General features: G+C 37.8%; 1 protein-coding gene across 1 annotated transcript in view; it reads right to left on the bottom strand.

Moving 5' to 3' along the window:
* The window catches only part of GRAMD1C (GRAM domain containing 1C), a 106,761-nt gene that overhangs the window by 77,270 nt on the left and 9,243 nt on the right, over window positions 1-20,248 (bottom strand). The window contains 2 exon segments of the mRNA XM_070465965.1: window positions 1,645-1,729; window positions 10,864-10,873. Coding sequence (XP_070322066.1) covers window positions 1,645-1,729; window positions 10,864-10,873 — 95 coding nt within the window.

The raw sequence follows: 20,248 nt of genomic DNA, 5'->3' as shown, positions 1-20,248 counted from the left end.
CATTGCTGGATTATGTGAAGGCCCTGGGAATCCTACAAGAGAAGCCAGGAGAGCTAAGGTATGAAGAGTCCATTGGGGGGCTCAGTGTTTCTGCATTTTAACTACTACTACTACTGCTGTTACTCTGGTTAGCAGTAGATGAATATAAGAGCTGTACCAACCCAGTCAAATTTACAGTAAAGGCATGCCTAAATGAGAAATATATAAACAAAATATATATGCAAATAGACATAATACATTAATATATATTTTAAAATATATAAATAAAAGACAACCAGGTATAGAAGAGGGAAAACAGTTCTAGGTAAAATGAAGTAAAAAAGCCCCTCCAAAAAAGGAAATGACATACATAAAAGAAGACTAGAGACTCAAGGGAACTTGATAAAGGAAGAGAGATGAAAGGATAATTAACATATACAAAAGGCCACATAGAAAGGCAGTCAAGCTTTATTCTAAGGTCATTGGAATGCCATTCATGAAGGGTTTTAAACTGATCAGATGTGCTTCTTCGAAGAACCACTATACCTATAGCCCTGAATAGAATGAAGGCATGTAAGACTAGGAGAGAGATCAGTTAGAAGGATACTGTGGTGTACACTAAATCTTTATTGCCAGGTAGTACTTCTGTACCTTGCTAAAACTGTTCATATAACCTGAATCAGTGATTTGTTTATATATGATGTTTTTCCACGAGACTCCAAGTTCTTCAGAAACATCATGGTCTCTGGCACAGACTGAGTACTAAGAAATATTAACTGAACTAACCTATAAAGTATGAAACTGTGGATTTAAAATGTCAGTGAGTTGTTTTTTAAAATTAAAGGTTAAAGATTCTCTGTTTCAGAAGACAGTGATCTAGTATGTGGTTAAATCTAAGAAATTAAAGCCATTTGTACAGAATGATCCCAATTATATATTTTAATTTGTATCAGTTCAGTTCAGTTGCTCAGTCATGTCTGACTCTTTGCGACCACTTGGACTGCAGCACAACCAGGCCTCCCTGTCCATCACCAACTCCTGAAGCTTGCTCAAACTCATGTCCATAGAGTCGGTGATACCATCCAACCATCTCATCCTCTCATCCCCTTCTCCTCCTGCCTTCAATCTTTCCCAGCATCAGGGTCTTTTCCAAGGAGTCAGTTCTTCATATCAGGTGGCCAAAGTATTGAAGTTTAAGCTTTAGCATCAGTCCTTCCAATGAATTTTCAGGACTGATTTCCTCTAGGATGGACCCATCTAGAGGGATGGTTAATTTGTATAGGTATATAATTTTGGTTAATATTTTGTCTGTATTTTTCAGTATGTATATGTGCTTTTTAAAAAATTTACAATTTTAGTATTTTTCTTCACTGCTATAATAAACCTGTTCATTGCATAAAATTTGGAAAGTATAAACATTTACAAAGTAGAAATCTAAAGCCACCTATAACTGTACTATCCAGATACAGTGTCAATGACACACATATCTATACAACTTCATTTTATATTGTCTGATGACAGATGATAAGAGGCTGTTTATCTTGAAAAACAGTTTCTGCTGAGCATAAAGGCTAAAATATTCTATGAATATTATTACTCATCAACTCTATTTTGATGAGGTAGTAAAAGAGTTTTTGTACCTTCTTGATTTTTTTTATTTTTTACCTGCTATCAGTTTCTCTGTATCAGGTAGATGTGCGAACTATCTTTTATACTCTTCATTCCTGTCTCTATAGGTGGAACTTGAAATCTGCAACAATAAAAAATTAATTTTCTGTTTAATTATAAATGAGCTGAATTGTAGTATCTTAGAAAATAAAATTAAAATGGACTTTAAAATCATACCCTTTTTGTGCAATATTCTGTATGTCTTTATATGAAAAACCACATAAAATAAATATTTCAAAAAAAAAACCAAAAAGAAGCAAAGGATGCTTCCAAGATGATGGAGTGAGAACTTTGGCAACTAGTCTGCAAAATCAACATATAGCTGGGGGGAAAAAAAACTGTCAAAAACAATCATCTCAATTGACTGGAAATTGACCAGAGGCATACAATAAAATGAGAAATATTTCATCAGGAAAATCTACTGAATCTGGGTATGAACATCAGAAGTCCGTGGCATTCTTTCCTGGGCCTGCTCCCATTACTCATTCTTCCCCACAAGTTAGGTCAGTGTAGTAGTTCTGCAAAGGTGGAACAGGCCATGAAAACTAGCAGTGAGGCTGACAGAGCAGGGCTGATTCAGAGTGGAAAACAGAAAACCTATCCCAGAATTGAAGGGAAAATTTCTGAAGCTATCCAAGCAAGTGTGAGGTTGAAATCTCTATTAGGACAAGAACAAGCAGACTGTCAGATTAGTAGGGGACTTAACAGAGAGATTGTAGAGGAGAGGCAGCCATAGATGAACTTAATACACTCATCATGTAATCCTAGATAAACAGGGGCTACAAGCATGTGCAAGAGAGATTGGAGAAATCCCAAACTATCCACACACTCCTGGTATCAGGGAAATTAATATGGAGGAAGTCTTGTTCAGGCTTCAAAAGCAGGATAGCAGGCCCCTGACTTTACTTCTAACCTGCCTGGACACTAACCAAATTCCATGCTTGCCTGCAAGAACAGAGAGTCAAGCGGCACTTTAGATAAGAAAGGGAGTGGGTCTTGGAACTCTTGAGTACCTGGAGGTCTTGCCAACTGCAGCGAGGTCTGATGAAATCCTATGACTCACAATATAAAACAAACAGCATTGTAAAAATGTTAAAATAAAACCAAAGGTGAATTTTTGCATGCAAACTGATGATATCAGTCTGCAGTCTAGGATTATAAGTGGGAACCCCAGAAATTGCAATTTGAGGTCTCATCCATGGAGTGGATGCAGTGCCCAGGACCTTTTCCCAACTGGGACTTCAAATAGCTGTTATATGGGACTTCTTAGGGCTGTTTTTAAGTCTACATGTTGGTCAGGCTTCCCTGGTGAAGAATGCACCTGCAGTATAGGAGATCTGGGTTTGATCCCTGGTTTGAGAAGATCCCCTGGAGAAGGGAATGGCTACTCACTCCAGTATTCTTACCTGGAAAACCCCATGAACAGAGGAGCCAGGCAGGCTCAGTCCATGGGGTTGCAGAGTCAGACAGGACTGAGTACACACACATGCACATTGGTTGGCCCAATTTGGTGATGTATGTGCTGTACTTTTCACTATTGTTTCTATTTCTCTTTTCTTTTAATGACTGTATATTGAAATTAAGTCAACTAATCCTCAATTAAATATTGAAATTGTTTATTGTGTGTAACAAGTGACTTTTGTTAACAAGTCCTCCAAACCTGAAACAAAAGTAATACTTTCAGCAAGAAACCTAGATGGAGATACAAGAAGTCTCAAGGGAACATAAAAATAGGGACAAATTTTAAAATGACCTGAATTTTGAATGCACTACCCAATCTATACACAGATCTGTCAGCGGAAGCAGAAAGCCTTAGTGGCTCTCTGTACTTAAGCACAATTTCTGACTGATACAAGGAGTGACACAGGAAACTAACCTTAAAAACAAAACAACAACAATGATAATAAATTGAGCAAAGATCATTGTTTCTACACATCACAGGACAAATGTATTTCACAGATTTACTCTGAGCAATTCTAAACAAAAATCAGGAATGACAAGTTTTAGGGACAGGAAGGATGCCATCAGAATCCACAGCTGCTACAATACATTATCTAAGTTTCTAATTTTCAAAAAAAATATGAAACGTAAAAAGAAATAGGAAAATGTGACTCATATTAAGAAGAGAAAAAGCAAGCAATAGAGTCTTTCATGATTCCAAGATACTGGATTTAGCAAAGACATCAAAGCAATTATTTAAAATATCTTCAATGAACTAATGAGAACAACACTCAAAGAATTAAGGAGTATGATGACAGTGACTCATATCAACAAGTACAGAATCTCAACAGAGAATCTTAATGAATAACTTTTTTTAATTAAAAAAAAACCCTGACATTCTGAAGTTGAAAACTATAATCACCAAAATTTAAAAAAAAAAAAAAAAAAGAAGCTTCAAACTGGCAGAGAAAGAATCAGTGAACTAAAGACAGATGAATAAAACGTATCCAATTTGAAGAACAGAAACAAAAAAGTTTGAAGAAAATAAACAAGAGATTCAGAGACCTCTGTGGCAACATTAAGTGAGAGTATCAGAAGGAAAAGGAAGGCAGAAAAATATGTAAATACTGGTCAAATTTTTCAAAATTTGAGGACAATGTACAAATCAAAGAAGAGTAATGAATCCCAAATAAGATAAAGACAAGAGATTCAGACTTAGACCCATTAAAGCAAAATTGATACACACACAGAACAAACATATATATGTATCATATATATAAAACACATATGAGACATATATATATAAAGGCAGGGGAGAGATAATGGAGATAGGATAGAACAAAGATTCACTATTTTAGCAGAATAAAGTTAGTAATCTGAAGTGTACAGTGAGAGGTTATGATGTACACTGTAATCCCTCAAGCAAGCCTTTAAAAACACTCAAATACATTTTTTAAATCAAGAGGAACTGAAGTGGTATCCTAAAAAGTATTTATTTGACACATAAAGGGGGAGCAGAGGAACAAAAATATATATGAGATACAGAGAAAACAACAAAATGGCTATTTGTAAATCCAAGTTATCTCCAATTAATTTGTAAATTTCCAATTAAAATGTAAATATATATTATAAACACATTAAATATAAATAAGTTGAACTCGGAGATTGTCAAACTGGATACAAATAGACCCAACTATACTCTGTCCACAAGAGATACACAACCTAGATACAAAAACACAAAGAGGCTGAAAGTGAAAGAATGGACATATACATCATGCAAACAGTAATCGCAAGAAAACTGGAGTTCCTATACCACTATCAGCTGAAATAAACTTTAAGGCAAGAAATATTACTAGAGATTAAGATATGTTCATAACAATAAAGGAGTCAATACATGAGGAAGAGGAACTAAAGAGCCTCTTGATGAGGGTAAAAGAGGAGAGTGAAAAAGCTAGCTTAAAACTCAACATTCAAAAAACTAAGATCATGACATCAGGTCCCATCACTTCATGGGACCTGAAGTGGGGTGCCATTTGGGGTCCCCCAAATGGGGGAAAAGTGGAAGCAATAACAGAGTTTATTTTCTTGGGCTCCAAAATCATTGCAGACAATGATTCAGCCATGAAATTAAAAGATGCTTGCTCTTTGGAAGGAAAGCTCTGAAAAACCCAGACAGCGTATTAAAGAGCAGAGACATCACTTTGCTGACAAAAGCCCACATGGTCAAAGCTATGGTTTTTCCAGTAGTCATGTATGGATGCGAGAGCTGACCATAAGGAACAGTGAGTACTGAAGAATTGATGCTTTTGAACTGTGGTGCTGGAGAGTCCCTTGGACTGCAAGGAGATCAAACCAGTCAATTCTAAAGAAAATCAACCCTGCATTTCATTGGAAGGACTCATGCGGAAGGTGAAACTCCAATACTTTGGCCACCTGATGCGAAGAGCTGACTCAGTGAAAAAGGCCCTGATGCTGGGAAAGACTGAAGGCCAAAGGAGAAAAGGATGGCAGATGATGACATGGTTAGACATTAATAGCATCACTGACTCAATGATCATGAATTTGAGCAAACTCCAGGAGATAACGGAGCATAGAGGAGTCATGCCAGTCAGACACAACTTGGCAATTGAACAACAAAACATACTGATGCCAATTATACCAAAGGAGAAAAAAGATCACACACACACATAGGAAAAAATGATGCAAATATCTCAAAATAGTTTTCTCTGGTTGATAAGAAAATAAGGAATTTCACTTTTCTTTGTATAATTTTCTATTTTCAAATTTTTAAAAATTCTTAAAATTTATAAAAATTGAAATTACACAAAAATTAAATTTCAAAGTTTAAGTTGACACACAGAGTGAAATAAGTTAGAAAGAGAAAGACTAATATCATATAATACCACTTATATGTAGAATCTAGAAAAATGGTACAGATGAACTTATTTGTAAAGCAGAGATAGAGTCACAGATGTAGAAAACAATCTTATAGTTACCAAGGGGGTAAGAGGGTGAAATAAACAGGGAGAATGGGATTGACAAATAAACATTACTATGTATAAAATAAATAACTAATAAGAACACACTGTATAACCCAAGGAACTCTACTCAGTGCTCTGTGGTGACCTAAATGGGAAGGAAATCTAAAAAAGAGATGATATATGTATATGTATAACTTATTTTCTTTGTTATACAGCAGAAACTAATACAACATTATAAAGCAACTATACTGCAATAAAAATTATTTGTTAAAAAATTTAATAAGATAAATTGCATAATTTGAAAAACTATTATAATTTATTCAAAATTATTTCATTTTATTTTACACTGAAGGCAATGTTCATACTCTAGGAAGAAAACATTAAGTCTTTATCCATTTTTAAAAAATCTTATCCATTTTAAAAAGATCCAAAAATTGACATTTAACTGTATGAATTTATACAGTTTTCTTTATTCATATACTTGAATGAACTTAAGGTATACAATGTATTAATTAATACACTTATATACTGCAATATGATTACCACTGTAGCACTAGCTAATACCTCCATCACATCCCATAATTATCATTTCTTTTTGTGGTGAGAACATTTAACATCTAGTTTCTTAGCAACTTTTGAGTATATAATATAGTACTATTAACTGTATAATTATAATCAGAATGCTAAGTATCTGTCCTTAAAGGTCCCAATTTCCTCTTTCTCTAACATTATTTTCAAAAAAATAACAATCCTCTCACTCTAAGTAATTCAAATAGTTTTGGTGCATATTTCTAAATGCAAACACAGTAAAATTCAATAAACTAGCATCGTGCAGTCCAAAAGTCTTAATGGCTTACACCTAGCTAATCAAAAATGATCTGGAGAGTCTCAGTGATTAGTATCTGTGGGCTCACACCATAATCTCAGAAGCGGATTTTTAAGGCAGTTTTGGCAACAGATAATTTGGTACATTAGTCATAAAGACTAGATTGTACTGTATCAAAAAGCAAACCCCAAAGTCTCAGTGCTTACAAGAACAAGAGTTTATGTCTTGTTTAAATGTAAATGAACAATGTGGGTTGGCAAAAGCCTTAGCTCCACACTGTCCTTACATAGGGACATATGCTAATAAGGGCTCCACCATCCTAGGACAAGAAGATGGCAAATAATGTACTAACTCTAAGGCCCCCTTCTAGAAACAACACACATCATTTTGTTCATATTTCACTGTATTAAGATAGAATATATGTTCAGCCATATCTCAACAAATTAAGAGAAGTGAAATTATATAGAGTGTGTTTGACCACGATGAAATCAATCCACAGATCAATAACAGGAAGAGAGCACAAAAATCTCCAAACATTTGGACACTAAAAAACACATACCTAAATAATCCACGGATAAAAGAGAAAGCCTCAAGGGATATGAAAAAGCATACTGAACTGAATGAAAATGAAAATACAATGTATCAACATCTGTGGGTCACAATGAAAGCTAAGAAACAAATTTATAGCACTAAATGCAACACATTAGGAAAGAGGAAAAGTAATAATCTCATTGTCCAACTCAAAAACTTAGAAGAGGAAGAGCAAAATAAACCCAACATGAGCAAAAAAGTGTATATATAATAAAGATTACATATAGAACAGAAATCGATGAAACAGAAAAACAAAAACAAATAGAGTATCAGTGAAAAGAGAGATAATTTTTTAAAAATTATCAGTGAAACTGGAAAATCTCTAAAAAGACTGACAAAGGTAAAAAAAAAAAAAAAACCTGGTGCAAGGGGCTACTGTCAATCCTCTCAAACCCTGCTGCTGGGGAATTCTCTGGCAGTTCAGTGGTTAATTCTGAGCTTTCACTGGCAAGGTTGTGGGTTCAATCCCTGGTCCAGGAACTAACATCCCACAAACCACACAACCAAGGAGGTCATCTTAGTTCAGTTCAGTTCAGTTCAGTCGCTCAGTCATGTCCGACTCTTTGCGACCCCATGAATTGCAGCACACCAGCCCTCCCTGTCCATCACCAACTCCCAGAGTCTACCCAAACCCATGCCCATCGAGTCGGTGATGCCATCCAGCCATCTCATCCTCTGTCATCCCCTTCTCCTCCTGCCCCCAATCCCTCCCAGCATCAGGGTCTTTCCCAATGAGTCAACTCTTCACACGAGGTGGCCAAAGTATTGGAGTTTCAGCTTCAGCATCAGTCCTTCCAAGGAACACCCAGGACTGATCTCCTTTAGGATGGACTGATTGGATCTCCTTGCACTCCAAGGGACTCTCAAGAGTCTTCTCCAATACCACAGTTCAAAAGCATCAATTTTTCGGCACTCAGCTTTCTTCACAGTCCAACTCTCACATCCATACATGACCACTGGAAAAACCATAGCCTTGACCAGACGGACCTTTGTTGGCAAAGTAATGTCTCTGCTTTTTAATATGCTATCTAGGTTGGTCATAACTTTCCTTATAGTTCACCACAAAACAATTAAAATAGTAACATCAAAGATCATTGATCACAGATCACTATAACAAATATAATATTGAAAAAGTTCCAAACTGTGACACAGAAACACAAAGTGAGTAAATGTTATTGGAAAAATGATACTGATAGGCTTGCTCAACACAGGGTTCATACAAAACTTCAATTTGTAAAAAATGTAGTATCTGTGAAATGCAAATAAGTAAAACACAATAAAACAAGGTATGGCTATGTTCTAAAATTCAGATTTACACAAAGGGCCCTTTTCATGATAAAAACCCTCAGTGAGGAGGCAAGAATGCAGAGAAACTGTATCTCTCACACTTTGCTAGTGGGAATGTACAATGGTATAGCACTCTAGAAAAGCTTGGCAGTTCTGTAAAACTAAACATACAACTATCAGATAACCCAGCAATTGCACTCTTAGGCATATATCCCAGAGGAAAACTTATGTTCACACAAACACCTGTACATCAATGTTTACAGCAGCTGTATTTATCATAATAAAACACTGGAAACAGCCCAGGTGTTCTTAATGGATGAATGGTGAATTCATCCATACCATGGAATGTTACTTAGCATTAAAAAGGAATGAACTACTGGTACAGAAAACAATGAATGGATCTCCAGGGAAATATGATGAGTGAAAACAGCCAACATAAAGTGTTACATAACTGTACTATTCCCTTTATATAATATTCTTGAAATGACACAATTACAGAAATGGAAAACAGATTAGCAGTTGCCAAGGGTTAAGAAGGGGCAAGGAGAAGAAAGAAAGTGGTTGTGTCTATAAAAGGGTTGTAATCTATTTTAAAAAAAAGATGTTTATTGTGATAGAAATGTTCCATAACTTGACCTTATCACTATCAATATGCTAGCTATGATACTGTACTACAGTTTTGCAGGATGTTACCATTAGGGAAAACTTTTTAAAGCATACAGAGTCTCTCATTATTTCTTAGAACCAGGTGAATCTAAAGTTATCTTGGGACTTTCCTGGTGGTCCAATGGTTAAAACTTCACTTCCAGTGCAGAGGGTACGAGCGCAATCCCTGATCAGGGAATGAAGGTCCCTGAGGTACAGCCAAAAACAAAACAATTTTTAAAGGAAAAATAGTATTTATCTCAAACTACAAGTGGAAAAAAAAAAGAGGAAAAAAAGGAAAAGTTAGTAGGGATAGAATGAAGGTGTTAATTCTACGTAAGAGGGGGGAAATGTTTAAAGTACTTATAATGCTGGTTCAGATGTCAATGGGCTTTCCTGGTGGCTCAGACAGTAAAGAATCTGTCTGCAATGCAGAAGACCTGGGTTCAATCCCTGGGTCGGGAAGAACCCCTTGGAGAAGGGAATGGCTACCCACTCCAGTAATCTTGCCTGGAGAATGCCATGGACAGAGAAGCCTGGTGGGCTACAGCCCTTAGGGTTGCAAAGAGTTGGACATGACTGAGTGATTAACACTTTCACACACTTTTTTCCAGATGTCAATACTCCACACCCTTATTTTTACTGACTATCGTTAGGCCATTTTACTACTCTACTACTTATTACTAAGTAACATCTTGATCAGAGAAATAATGTAATTAAAATAATGTAATGACTAGGGTCATAGAAGCTCACTCTGGTAGTTTGACATGAAGTTTTGGAGGGACTAACATGCTATTTACTGAATTTCTTTCTGCTCACTCTTAAAGTATTAAATCCAAGTCCCAAAACTTCATGAAAGATGAACTACAGTTAGTCCCAGTTTCTCCCACCAACCCAAGACCAAATTTAGACAGATAAGCTTCCTTGTTTTCAACCTGACCTTCCACAGAGGGTAAAACTCTTCAAGAGACATGGCTTTATAAAGAGTTCTCAGTTCTAATTTCTACAAATTCAAGGCACCATCCCCCACCCTGGTGTGGCCATTAAACCTTTGGCTACTGAGACTAATGAACTCCTCAGGGCTGCCTTGGCATACATTCATGTGCTCACAAATCTGGTAATCAGTTCCCTCTTCTCCTTTAGCCCTTAGGTATTTCCCTTGCTACCTGTGAGCCCAGAAAAGCATTTGATTACAAATAATGTTTCTAACATTTCATCCAGAATTTCCAGGTACTTTGTAGCAAAAGAGCTTTTAAGTTAGGTAGTCCTCTCTGCATACTGCCAAAAGTGTTAGTTCCTATTCTTTATAATTAAGTCTAAAAGTGTTCAGAGACATAGATATTTCAAATGATATCAATTAAAAATTCTAATTTCCTAAAATATGTTTTAATGCAACAGAAATTGGAAAATGAGTTTAATCTTTTCACCAATTTCCAAAGTGAAAACCCAAAATATCATTTTTAGCTTGAAAAAAATTCAAGATATGTTGTAAAGGACAACGTATTACAGGAAGCCTCTTCTCCAAAGTTGCCAGAATATGTTATAAACATACTAATTAATCCTCTTGGGCATTTTAAAATAATTTTTACAGTGAAACATTAATTAATCATCATGATTTACCTATAGACCAGGACTGTGACAAGTTTCATCCCCTACAAGTGGAAAAGTTCAGCTATGAATAACAATACTATGGTCACACCATAAGTCAAGGACAAAGCACACAAGAAAGACTTCTGATTTCCTGTACAATCAGAAAAACTAGACCATGACCTAGAAAAAAATCAAATCCAAATATTTTTACTAAAACATAGGCATACTATTTATTTGTACATGGGTTTCCCTGTGGCTCAGTGGTAAAGAATCCACCTGTGATGCAGGAGACAAAGAGACACAGGTTTGATTCCTGGGTTGGAAAGATCCTCTGGAAAAGGGCATAGCAACCCAGTCTAGTGTTCCTGCCTAGAGAATCCCACAGACAGAGGGGCCTGGCCCGTGGGGCCTCAAAGAGTGGGACAAAACTGAAGCACCTTAGCATGCATGCATATACAAGTGACAAATATTTTTAAATGTAAACTTAATAGTAATGAAATACCAAGGTACAAAAGACTGCTTAATATTATAGTAACTACTTAACCCAAAGCGTTAATACTTGTATTAAAAAAAAATCCAGTAGAGGATGTCATCTTATAAACCTACATAACAGAAAATCTCTTTTTCTACTCCCAATAGCTGCAAGCTCTGCATCACTAAGAGGTTTTACTAAATAAATGCTTCTGTTGCAGAGCTCTGTATGCTTTTCCTCTGGGACCTAACCCATGGGGAATACATCATCACTTTAGTCAGGAAAGAAAATAAGGGTTTTGATTTGGGGTTTTTTTCTTTCGTTATATTTTTTAAAATTTTTAAAAATAATTTTATTTATCTCTTATTTTTGGCTATGCTGGGTCTTCGCTGCTATGTGGGCTTTTCTCTAGTTGAGAGTGAGGGCTACTCTCTAGGTGCAGTGTGCAGGTTTCTCGTTTTGGGGGCTTCTCTTATTGCAGAGCATGGGTTCTAGGGCACATGGGCTTAGTAATTGTGGCTCTCAGGCTCTAAAGCACAGGCTCAATGGTTGTGGTGTGTGGGCATAGTTGTTGCTCTGAGGCATGTGAGATCTTCCTGGACCAGGGTTTGAAACCATGTCTGCTGCACTGGCAGGTAGATTCTTTACCACTGAGCCACCAGGGAAGCCCTTCACTATGTATTTTTCCTAACTGTTAAAGGGCAAAGCACAAATATTTACTTGCTATTAACTTCATTTTAAATTTAATTTCTTCATTTCACATAATTTTTACTGTTACATTAAGAATTAAAAATTAACTCATCCCCCACATACTAGGATTCCTATGTTTGTAAGATGGAAATAAAAAATCGGTAGCTGGTGATTTCAGTATCTATTGCTGTGGTGATTTAATTTAAAGTCCTACTATCAGAAAGACACTTACTAGCCAGATTGTTAAGCAGCATAAGAACAGATAGATAGGGCCTAAAAGAAGTCAGCCTGGGGGTGGGAAGGGGGGACAATCAACTTTGGTTCACTTTCGTGTAGCCTCTTGTTTTCACAATGTTTTTTCTTTTGGTGTGGGGAAGCATCAGAACAATTTTCCAATATGACAGATAGTATGTCTCCTTATCTAGAACTTTTCAGTCTTTTTACCACTGGGACAATGTTAAGGGAAGGTGTTCCCCAAGTAACATACTTCCTTTCAGGACTGTAAATTATGAGCACTTGCTAGCCATAACCTTCTTCCGTGATTCAACACACACTCTTTCGTGATTCAAGACATAGCTGCAATGCTATGGCCCAATGTCTAATTTTACAAGTGAAGCACCTGAGGCCAAACAGGTTAAGCAACATAGTCAAGAGCACTACGCAGTGAGATCACCAGGGGCAGAGCACACACTGTATTCTAGGTGTTTTCTTCCTGATCTCCAATCTGTTTAATTGTATCATGTTACTCTCTAAATTCACTTTAGTTAGAATGCCACGTTTCTACTGCAGGGGGCACAGGTTTGATCCCTGGTTGGGAAACTAAGAAACCACATGTCATAGCTTTCCCCAAAACCCCCCCAAATTTTTTTCAATAAGGTGAAATTAAACATAAACTCACTACAGTTAGATCAACACAGGTAGTCAGGCCAGAATACATGAGGTATTCCACATGAGTGAATGTTTCAGATTCCTGGGGCTTAACTCTCTACATACCAAAATTTTACAAAGTGAACAATCTTCTTCGGTAGAAACTTTCCCAAAGTGAAAAGGCCCAAATCTAGATTCCTCAGATGTTCTGGTGAAAGAGTTCTGTGCTTGTGCTCAGTCACTTCAGTCATGTCCGACTCCTTGCAACCCCATGGACTGTAGCCCGCCAGGTTCCTCTGTCCACGGGATTCTCCAGGCCAGATTTCTGGAGTGGGTTGCCATTCCCTTCTCCAGGGGATCTTCCTGACCCAGGGGTTGAACCTGTGTCTCCTGCATCTCCTGTATTGCAGGCAGATTCTTTACAACCGAGCCACTGAGGAAGCTCAGACACTGTTCTAATTCTTTGCTAACTACCAGGTCATGTGCCTTATGAATATTTTCCTGTTATGCTGTTTGGTCTTCCTTGTGTTAATTCTGGATCCCTCAGTGAACCTTGCCATCTTACTGCACTCATTCTGATAGGGACAGAGTAAAGGGACAAAGCAGCTGATTAAAACATTAATCCCACTAGGGGATTGTAAGTAGAAAAAACATGGGAGACCCTTTAAGTTAATTATTACTCAGGAAAGCAGGTATGCTTAACCACAAAATCAAGCAGGCTTGTTTGGCAACAAAACAACACAAGGGAAGCAAGAGACATGCCCCAAACAATGAAACAATGATAGCAGGAGACCCACATCCTGCTCAGTGAACTCAGTAAGTCAAGACATGCTCTCTGCACACATATTATTAGGAAGCAATAATTTGTTGACCTAGCTTTACCATATAGGGACAAAAAAAACTCCCCTACCCAACCTGGAGGAGGAACTGATGATGGAAGCATGACGTCCATTCAAGAATGACAAAGAAGGGCTTTTCCCCCTCCCCACTTTTCCTCTGATTATAAAACTGTAGCCCAGTAAGTTCTCAAGGTGGCACCCTCTCACCCTCCTGCCTATGAGCCTCACAAGTGTTCCTAGTCTAATAAATCATTTATCTATCACTTTGCCTCTGACTGAATTCTTCCTGCACTGAGACATAAAGGACTAGAGCTCTTCGGAGTCCCCACCCCCATCTCACCCAAAGCACCACCCAATGGTTTCACATTTCAATTCAACCCCTACTTTATTGCCAGGAGAACATAAAAATGGCAACATGAAGTGAGTGGCGGAAGCATATGGATTTAAAATGGCAGAGGGGGAAAAAATGTATTATTTATTTTCCAGACTTCTTAACCATTTTTAACAGTTACAGTGCTATATTAGAGTCAATGATCTGCACAGGCCTTTGGCTGTCACATTGAGAGGCTCAGGTTCCTAAACTCCTTGAGTGGCTCCTGTCATCTCTTGCTACTGTCCATATGTTTCACCAGATAATTCAGATCTCAAATAATCTATTCAACTACCCAGTGGAAATCTTCTTATTTAGGCTTATTTTTTAAAAAATCAAAAATAAAGAAATCCCATATGAAGGCTTAGGGACTCTCCTCTTACAAGATCCATCAGTGTGAACTCTCATTTAGCTATTCAGGTTCTTTTTTGCTTCTATTTGTTTCTCAGTTGTTGACAGTTCTGGTTTCTGGATAGGTGACCTTTGGAAAGGTCAGTAAAACTTCTGAGATGTCATTTGTTGTTTAGTCACTAAGTTGTGTCCAACTCTTTGTGACCATGGACTGTAGCACACTACGCTCTTCCATCCCCTACTATCTCCTGGAGTTTCTTCAAATTCATGTCCATTGAGTCACTAATGCTATCTAGGCATCTCATCCTCTGCCATCCCCTTCTCCTTTTGTCTTCAGTCTTTCCCAGCATCAGGGTCTTTTCCAATGAGTCGGCTCTTCATATCAGGTGGCCAAAGTATTGGAGCTTCAGTATCAGTCCTTTCAATGAATATTCAGGGTTGATTTCCTTTAGAATTGATTGGTTTGATCTCCATGCTGTCCAGGGGACTCTCTCGATAGTCTTCTCCAGAACCACAGTTCGAAAGCATCAATTCTTTGGCACTCAATCTTCTTTTGGTCCACCCTCAAATCCATACATGACTGGAAAAACCTTAATTTTGACTATATGGATCTTCATCAGCAAAGTGATGTCTCTGCGTTTTAATACACTGTCTAGGTCTGTCATAGCTTTCTTTCCAAGGAGCAAGCGTCTTCTAATTTCATGGCTGCAGTCACCATCCCCAGTGATTTTGGAGACTAAGAAAATAAAATCTGTCATTGTTTCCATTTTTTCCCCTTCTATTTGTCATGAAGTGATGGGACCAGATGCCATGATCTTACTTTTCAAGTAAGATCTGTTGGAAAGTTCAGTTTTAAGCCAGCTTTTCCACTCTACTCTTTTTTTTTCCCCTCATTCTTCTTTCTCCTTTTTTTTTTTTTTTGCTTTATTATTTTATTTTATTTTATTTTCCATTTATTTTTATTAGTTGGAGGCTAATTACTTTACATCATTGCAGTGGTTTTTGTCATACATTGAAATGAATTAGCCATGGATTTACATGTATTCCCCATCCCGGTCCCCCCTCCCACCTCCCTCTCTACCCACTCCCTCTGGGTCTTCCCAGTGCACCAGGCCCGAGCACTTGTCTCATGCACCCAACCTGGGCTGGTGATCTGTTTCACCCTAGATAATATACATGTTTCGATGCTGTTCTCTTGAAACATCCCACCCTCGCCTTCTCCCAGAATCCACAAGTCTGTTCTATACATCTGAGTCTCTTTTTCTGTTTTGCATATAGGGTTATCGTTACCATCTTTCTAAATTCCATATATATGTGTTAGTATACTGTAATGGTCTTTATCTTTCTGGCTTACTTCGCTCTGTATAATGGGCTCCAGTTTCATCCATCTCATTAGAAGTGATTCCAATGAATTCTTTTTAATGGCTGAGTAATATTCCATGGTGTATATGTACCACAGCTTCCTTATCCATTCATCTGCTGATGGGCATCTAGGTTGCTTCCATGTCCTGGCTATTATAAACAGTGCTGTGATGAACATTGGGGTGCACATGTCTCTTTCAGATCTGGTTTCCTCGGTGTGTATGCCCAGAAGTGGTATTGCTGGGTCATATGGCAGTTCTATTTCCAGCTTTTTAAGAAATCTCCACACTGTTTTCCATAGTGGCTGTACTAATTTGCACTCCCACCAACAGTGTAAGAGGGTTCCCTTTTCTCCACACCCTCTCCAGCATTTATTGCTTGTAGACTTTTGGATAGCAGCCATCCTGACTGGCGTATAATGGTACCTCATTGTGGTTTTGATTTGCATTTCTCTGATAATGAGTGATGTTGAGTATCTTTTCATGTGTTTGTTAGCCATCTGTATGTCTTCCTTGGAGAAATGTCTGTCTAGTTCTTTGGCCCATTTTTTGATTGGGTCATTTATTTTTCTGGAGTTGAGCTGGAGGAGTTGCTTGTATATTTTTGAGATTAATCCTTTGTCTGTTGCTTCATTTGCTATTATTTTCTCCCAATCTGAGGGCTGTCTTTTCAACTTGCTTATAGTTTCCTTTGTTGTGCAAAAGCTTTTAAGTTTCATTAGGTCCCATTTGTTTATTTTTGCTTTTATTTCTAAAATTCTGGGATGTGGGTCATAGAGGATCCTGCTGTGATTTATGTCGGAGAGTGTTTTGCCTATGTTCTCCTCTAGGAGTTTTATAGTTTCTGGTCTTACATTTAGATACAAAAATAAACTCAAAATGGATTAAAGATCCACTCTACTCTTTTACCTTCATCAAGAGGCTCTTTAGTTTCTCTTACCTCTCTGGCATTCGAGTTGTATCATCTGAGGTTGTTGATGTATCTCCCATCAATCTTGATTCCAGCTTATGATTCCTGCGGCCTGGCATTTCATATGATGTGCTCAGCATAGAAGTTAAATAAGCAAGGTGGTAATATACAGCCTTGTCTTACTCCTTTCCCAATTTTGAACCAGTCCACTGTTCCATGTCCAGTTCTAACTGTTGCTTCTTGACCCAGAGACAGGCTTCTCAGGAGACAGGTAAGGTGATCAAATTTTCCACAGTATATTATGATGCACACTGAAAGGCTTTAGCATTGTCAATGAAGCAGAAGTAGATATTTTTCTGGAATTCCCTTGCCTTCATGATCCAATAAATGTTGGTAATTTGATCTCTGGTTCCTCTGCCTCTTTGAAACCCAGCTTGTACATCTGGAAGTTCTCAGTCAACATACCACTGAAGCCTAGCTTGAAGGATTTTAAATATAACCTTGCTAACATGTGAACTGAGTAAAATTGTATGGTAGTGTGAACATTCTTTGGCACTGGCCTTCTTTGGGAATGGAATCAAAACTGATCTTTTCCAGTCCTGTGGCCACTGCTGAGTTTTCCAAATCTGCAGACATACTGAGTATAGCACTTTAACAGCATCATCTTTTAGGATTTTAAATAGCTCAGCTGGAATTTTATTTGCTTCTCAAGTTATGATGGTTCTGGTTTCTGAAAAGTGACCTTTGGAAAGGTCAGTAAAATTTCTGAGATGTTATACTTTGTCTCTAAACCTATTCCATGTGAATTCATATAAAAATTGTGTTTACAATCATCATAGAGACTTAAATTGGGCCAAAGTGGACATTCAGCACTAAATCAGTGCTTCTAAAACTTGAATGTACATACAAATCACCTGGAAATCTTGTGAAAATAACAATTCTCATCCAGTAAGTGCAAGGTTGGGCCTGTGACTCTGAATTTCTAATCAAGTGTTGCCACGTCTGCTGGGTCCATATACTAAAGAGTAGTAAAGCTTAGAACAAAGTTCTATTTTTCTCTTTCCTTCTATCTCTAAATTCTCTCATTCGTTTGCTTTTTTCTTTTCTTGCTTCACCCTTTTTGATGCTTTAAGTCTGTCATGATAACTATTTAGCCCTTGGAGTTATAAAGGCTTTCCAAACAATAACGTAAGCTATAAAACACAATGCAGAAAGACAAAAATACAACAACAGTCAAACTTTCTCAAAATGTGATCAAAACAATGCAATAAACATAGAGGACATATTTTTTTTTAGGATGTGCACTTATTTGTATATTTCTTAGCAACCAAATAGTTTCCTTAGGGATATGGTTCAAAAAATCTTAAGTTTTCTAATAGGAAGGAAGAATGTGTTATTAATGTTAAGATTCAACAGCATTCAATAAATGAGCAGCTAATTATGAACAGAATGATTGTGCTTAAACTGATCCTTATACCTATTAATGTCTTTTTTAGTCTACTCTGAAATTATGAGAAATTCTGCTCCCAAGTATGCCTGGTCAAGAGATGAGCTTTCTAATGAACTACTATTGGAACTATATATGCCTTAGAATCTTATATAAATTTCACTTACAGTGGCATTATACCAGATTGTATCAAATAGCTCATAACTGTCATAGGATTTAGCATGAGTCCTTTAAAATAATAACTGCAAGCATTCAGATGGTAACAGAAATGTTGTTCTTACAAAAGACTGTGCTCCTAATCAAGAAGAAGGAATCTCATTTTACAGTAGGGAAATTTGAAGCATATCCAGGATATGCAACCAGGTGAGCACAGTGCAAACAGAATATGAAACTTCTAGTTTTAAAACCTATCTTAAAATCATTATATACTACAGGTCAAACATTGTTAAACTTCCTTTTAGGTTCAGGAACCAATTCTTTCAATCAAATTTATGCAAAATAGCTGGCTTCTCAGTAACACTGAGAACTATAATCTCTGTGTAATATTAGTCTCTTGCCAATATAAGGAGCAACAATGTAAATGGAATCCATTTCTGTGGTGTAGATTTCTCCCAGGGAAACTGAAGCAGGTAGTTTCCAACTCCATCAAACCGGACAACAGTGCCTTCTAGTGGCCAAAGGAGAGTATAATCAGGAATGTCTTTGGGGCACTAAATTAAAACTTAAATACCTAAAATGTCGGCCAAGAAGAGCTACCTCACGCCCAAGGTCAGGGACCACGCCCAAGAGGAGCTACCCCACGCCCGCGGTCAGGGGCAGCTGAGAGGAGCAACCCCACCTCCAAGGAGCAGCTGCTGCGCAGGCACAGGAGGGCTGAGAGGAGCTACTCCACGTTCAAGATCAGGAGGGGCAGCGGTAAGAAAATACCCCTCGTCCAAGGTAAGGAGCAGCGGCTGCGCTTTGCTGGAGCAGCCGTGAAGAGATACCCCACGTCCAAGGTAAGAGAAACCCAAGTAAGACGGTAGGTGTTGCGAGAGGGCATCAGAGGGCAGACACACTAAAGCCATAATCACAGAAAATTAGCCAATCTGATCACAGGACCACAGTCGTGTCTAACTCAATGAAACTAAGCCATGCCGTATGGGGCCACCCAAGACAATCGGGTCATGGTGGAGAGGTCTGACAGAATGTGGTCCACTGGAGAAGGGAATGGCAAGCCACTTCAGTATTCTTGCCTTCACAACCCCATGAACAGTATGAGAACGCAAAATGATGGGATACTGAACGATGAACTCCCCAGGTCGGTAGGTGCCCAATGTGCTACTGGTGATCAGTGGAGAAATAACTCCAGAAAGAATGAAGGGATGGAGCCAAAGCAAAAACAAAACAGTTGTGGATGTGACTGGTGATAGAAGCAAGGTCCGATGATGTAAAGAGCAATACTGCACACGAACCTGGAATGTTAAGTCCATGAATCAAGGCAAATTGGAAGTGGTCAAACAGGAGATGGCAAGAGTGAATGTCGACATTCTAGGAATCAGCGAACTAAAATGGACTGGAATGGGTGAATTTAACTCAGATGACCATTGTATCTACTACTGTGGGCAGGAATACCTTAGAAGAAATGGAGTAGCCATCATGGTCAACAAAAGAGTCTGAAATGCAGTACTTGGATGCAATCTCATAAACGACAGAATGATCTCTGTTCATTTCCAGGGCAAACCATTCATTATCACAGTAATCCAAGCCTATGCCTCAACCAGTAACGCTGAAGAAGTTGAAGTTAAACGGTTCTATGAAGACCTACAAGACCTTTTAGAACTAACATCCAAAAAAGATGTCCTTCTCATTACAGGGGACTGGAATACAAAAGTAGGAAGTCAAGAAACACCTGGAGTAACAGGCAAATTTGGCCTTGGAGTACGGAATGATGC

The sequence above is a fragment of the Odocoileus virginianus genome, chromosome 4 (assembly GCF_023699985.2).
Source record: "Odocoileus virginianus isolate 20LAN1187 ecotype Illinois chromosome 4, Ovbor_1.2, whole genome shotgun sequence".
Taxonomy (NCBI): Eukaryota; Metazoa; Chordata; class Mammalia; order Artiodactyla; family Cervidae; genus Odocoileus; species Odocoileus virginianus.
This window is presented reverse-complemented; position numbering and strand designations above follow the sequence as displayed.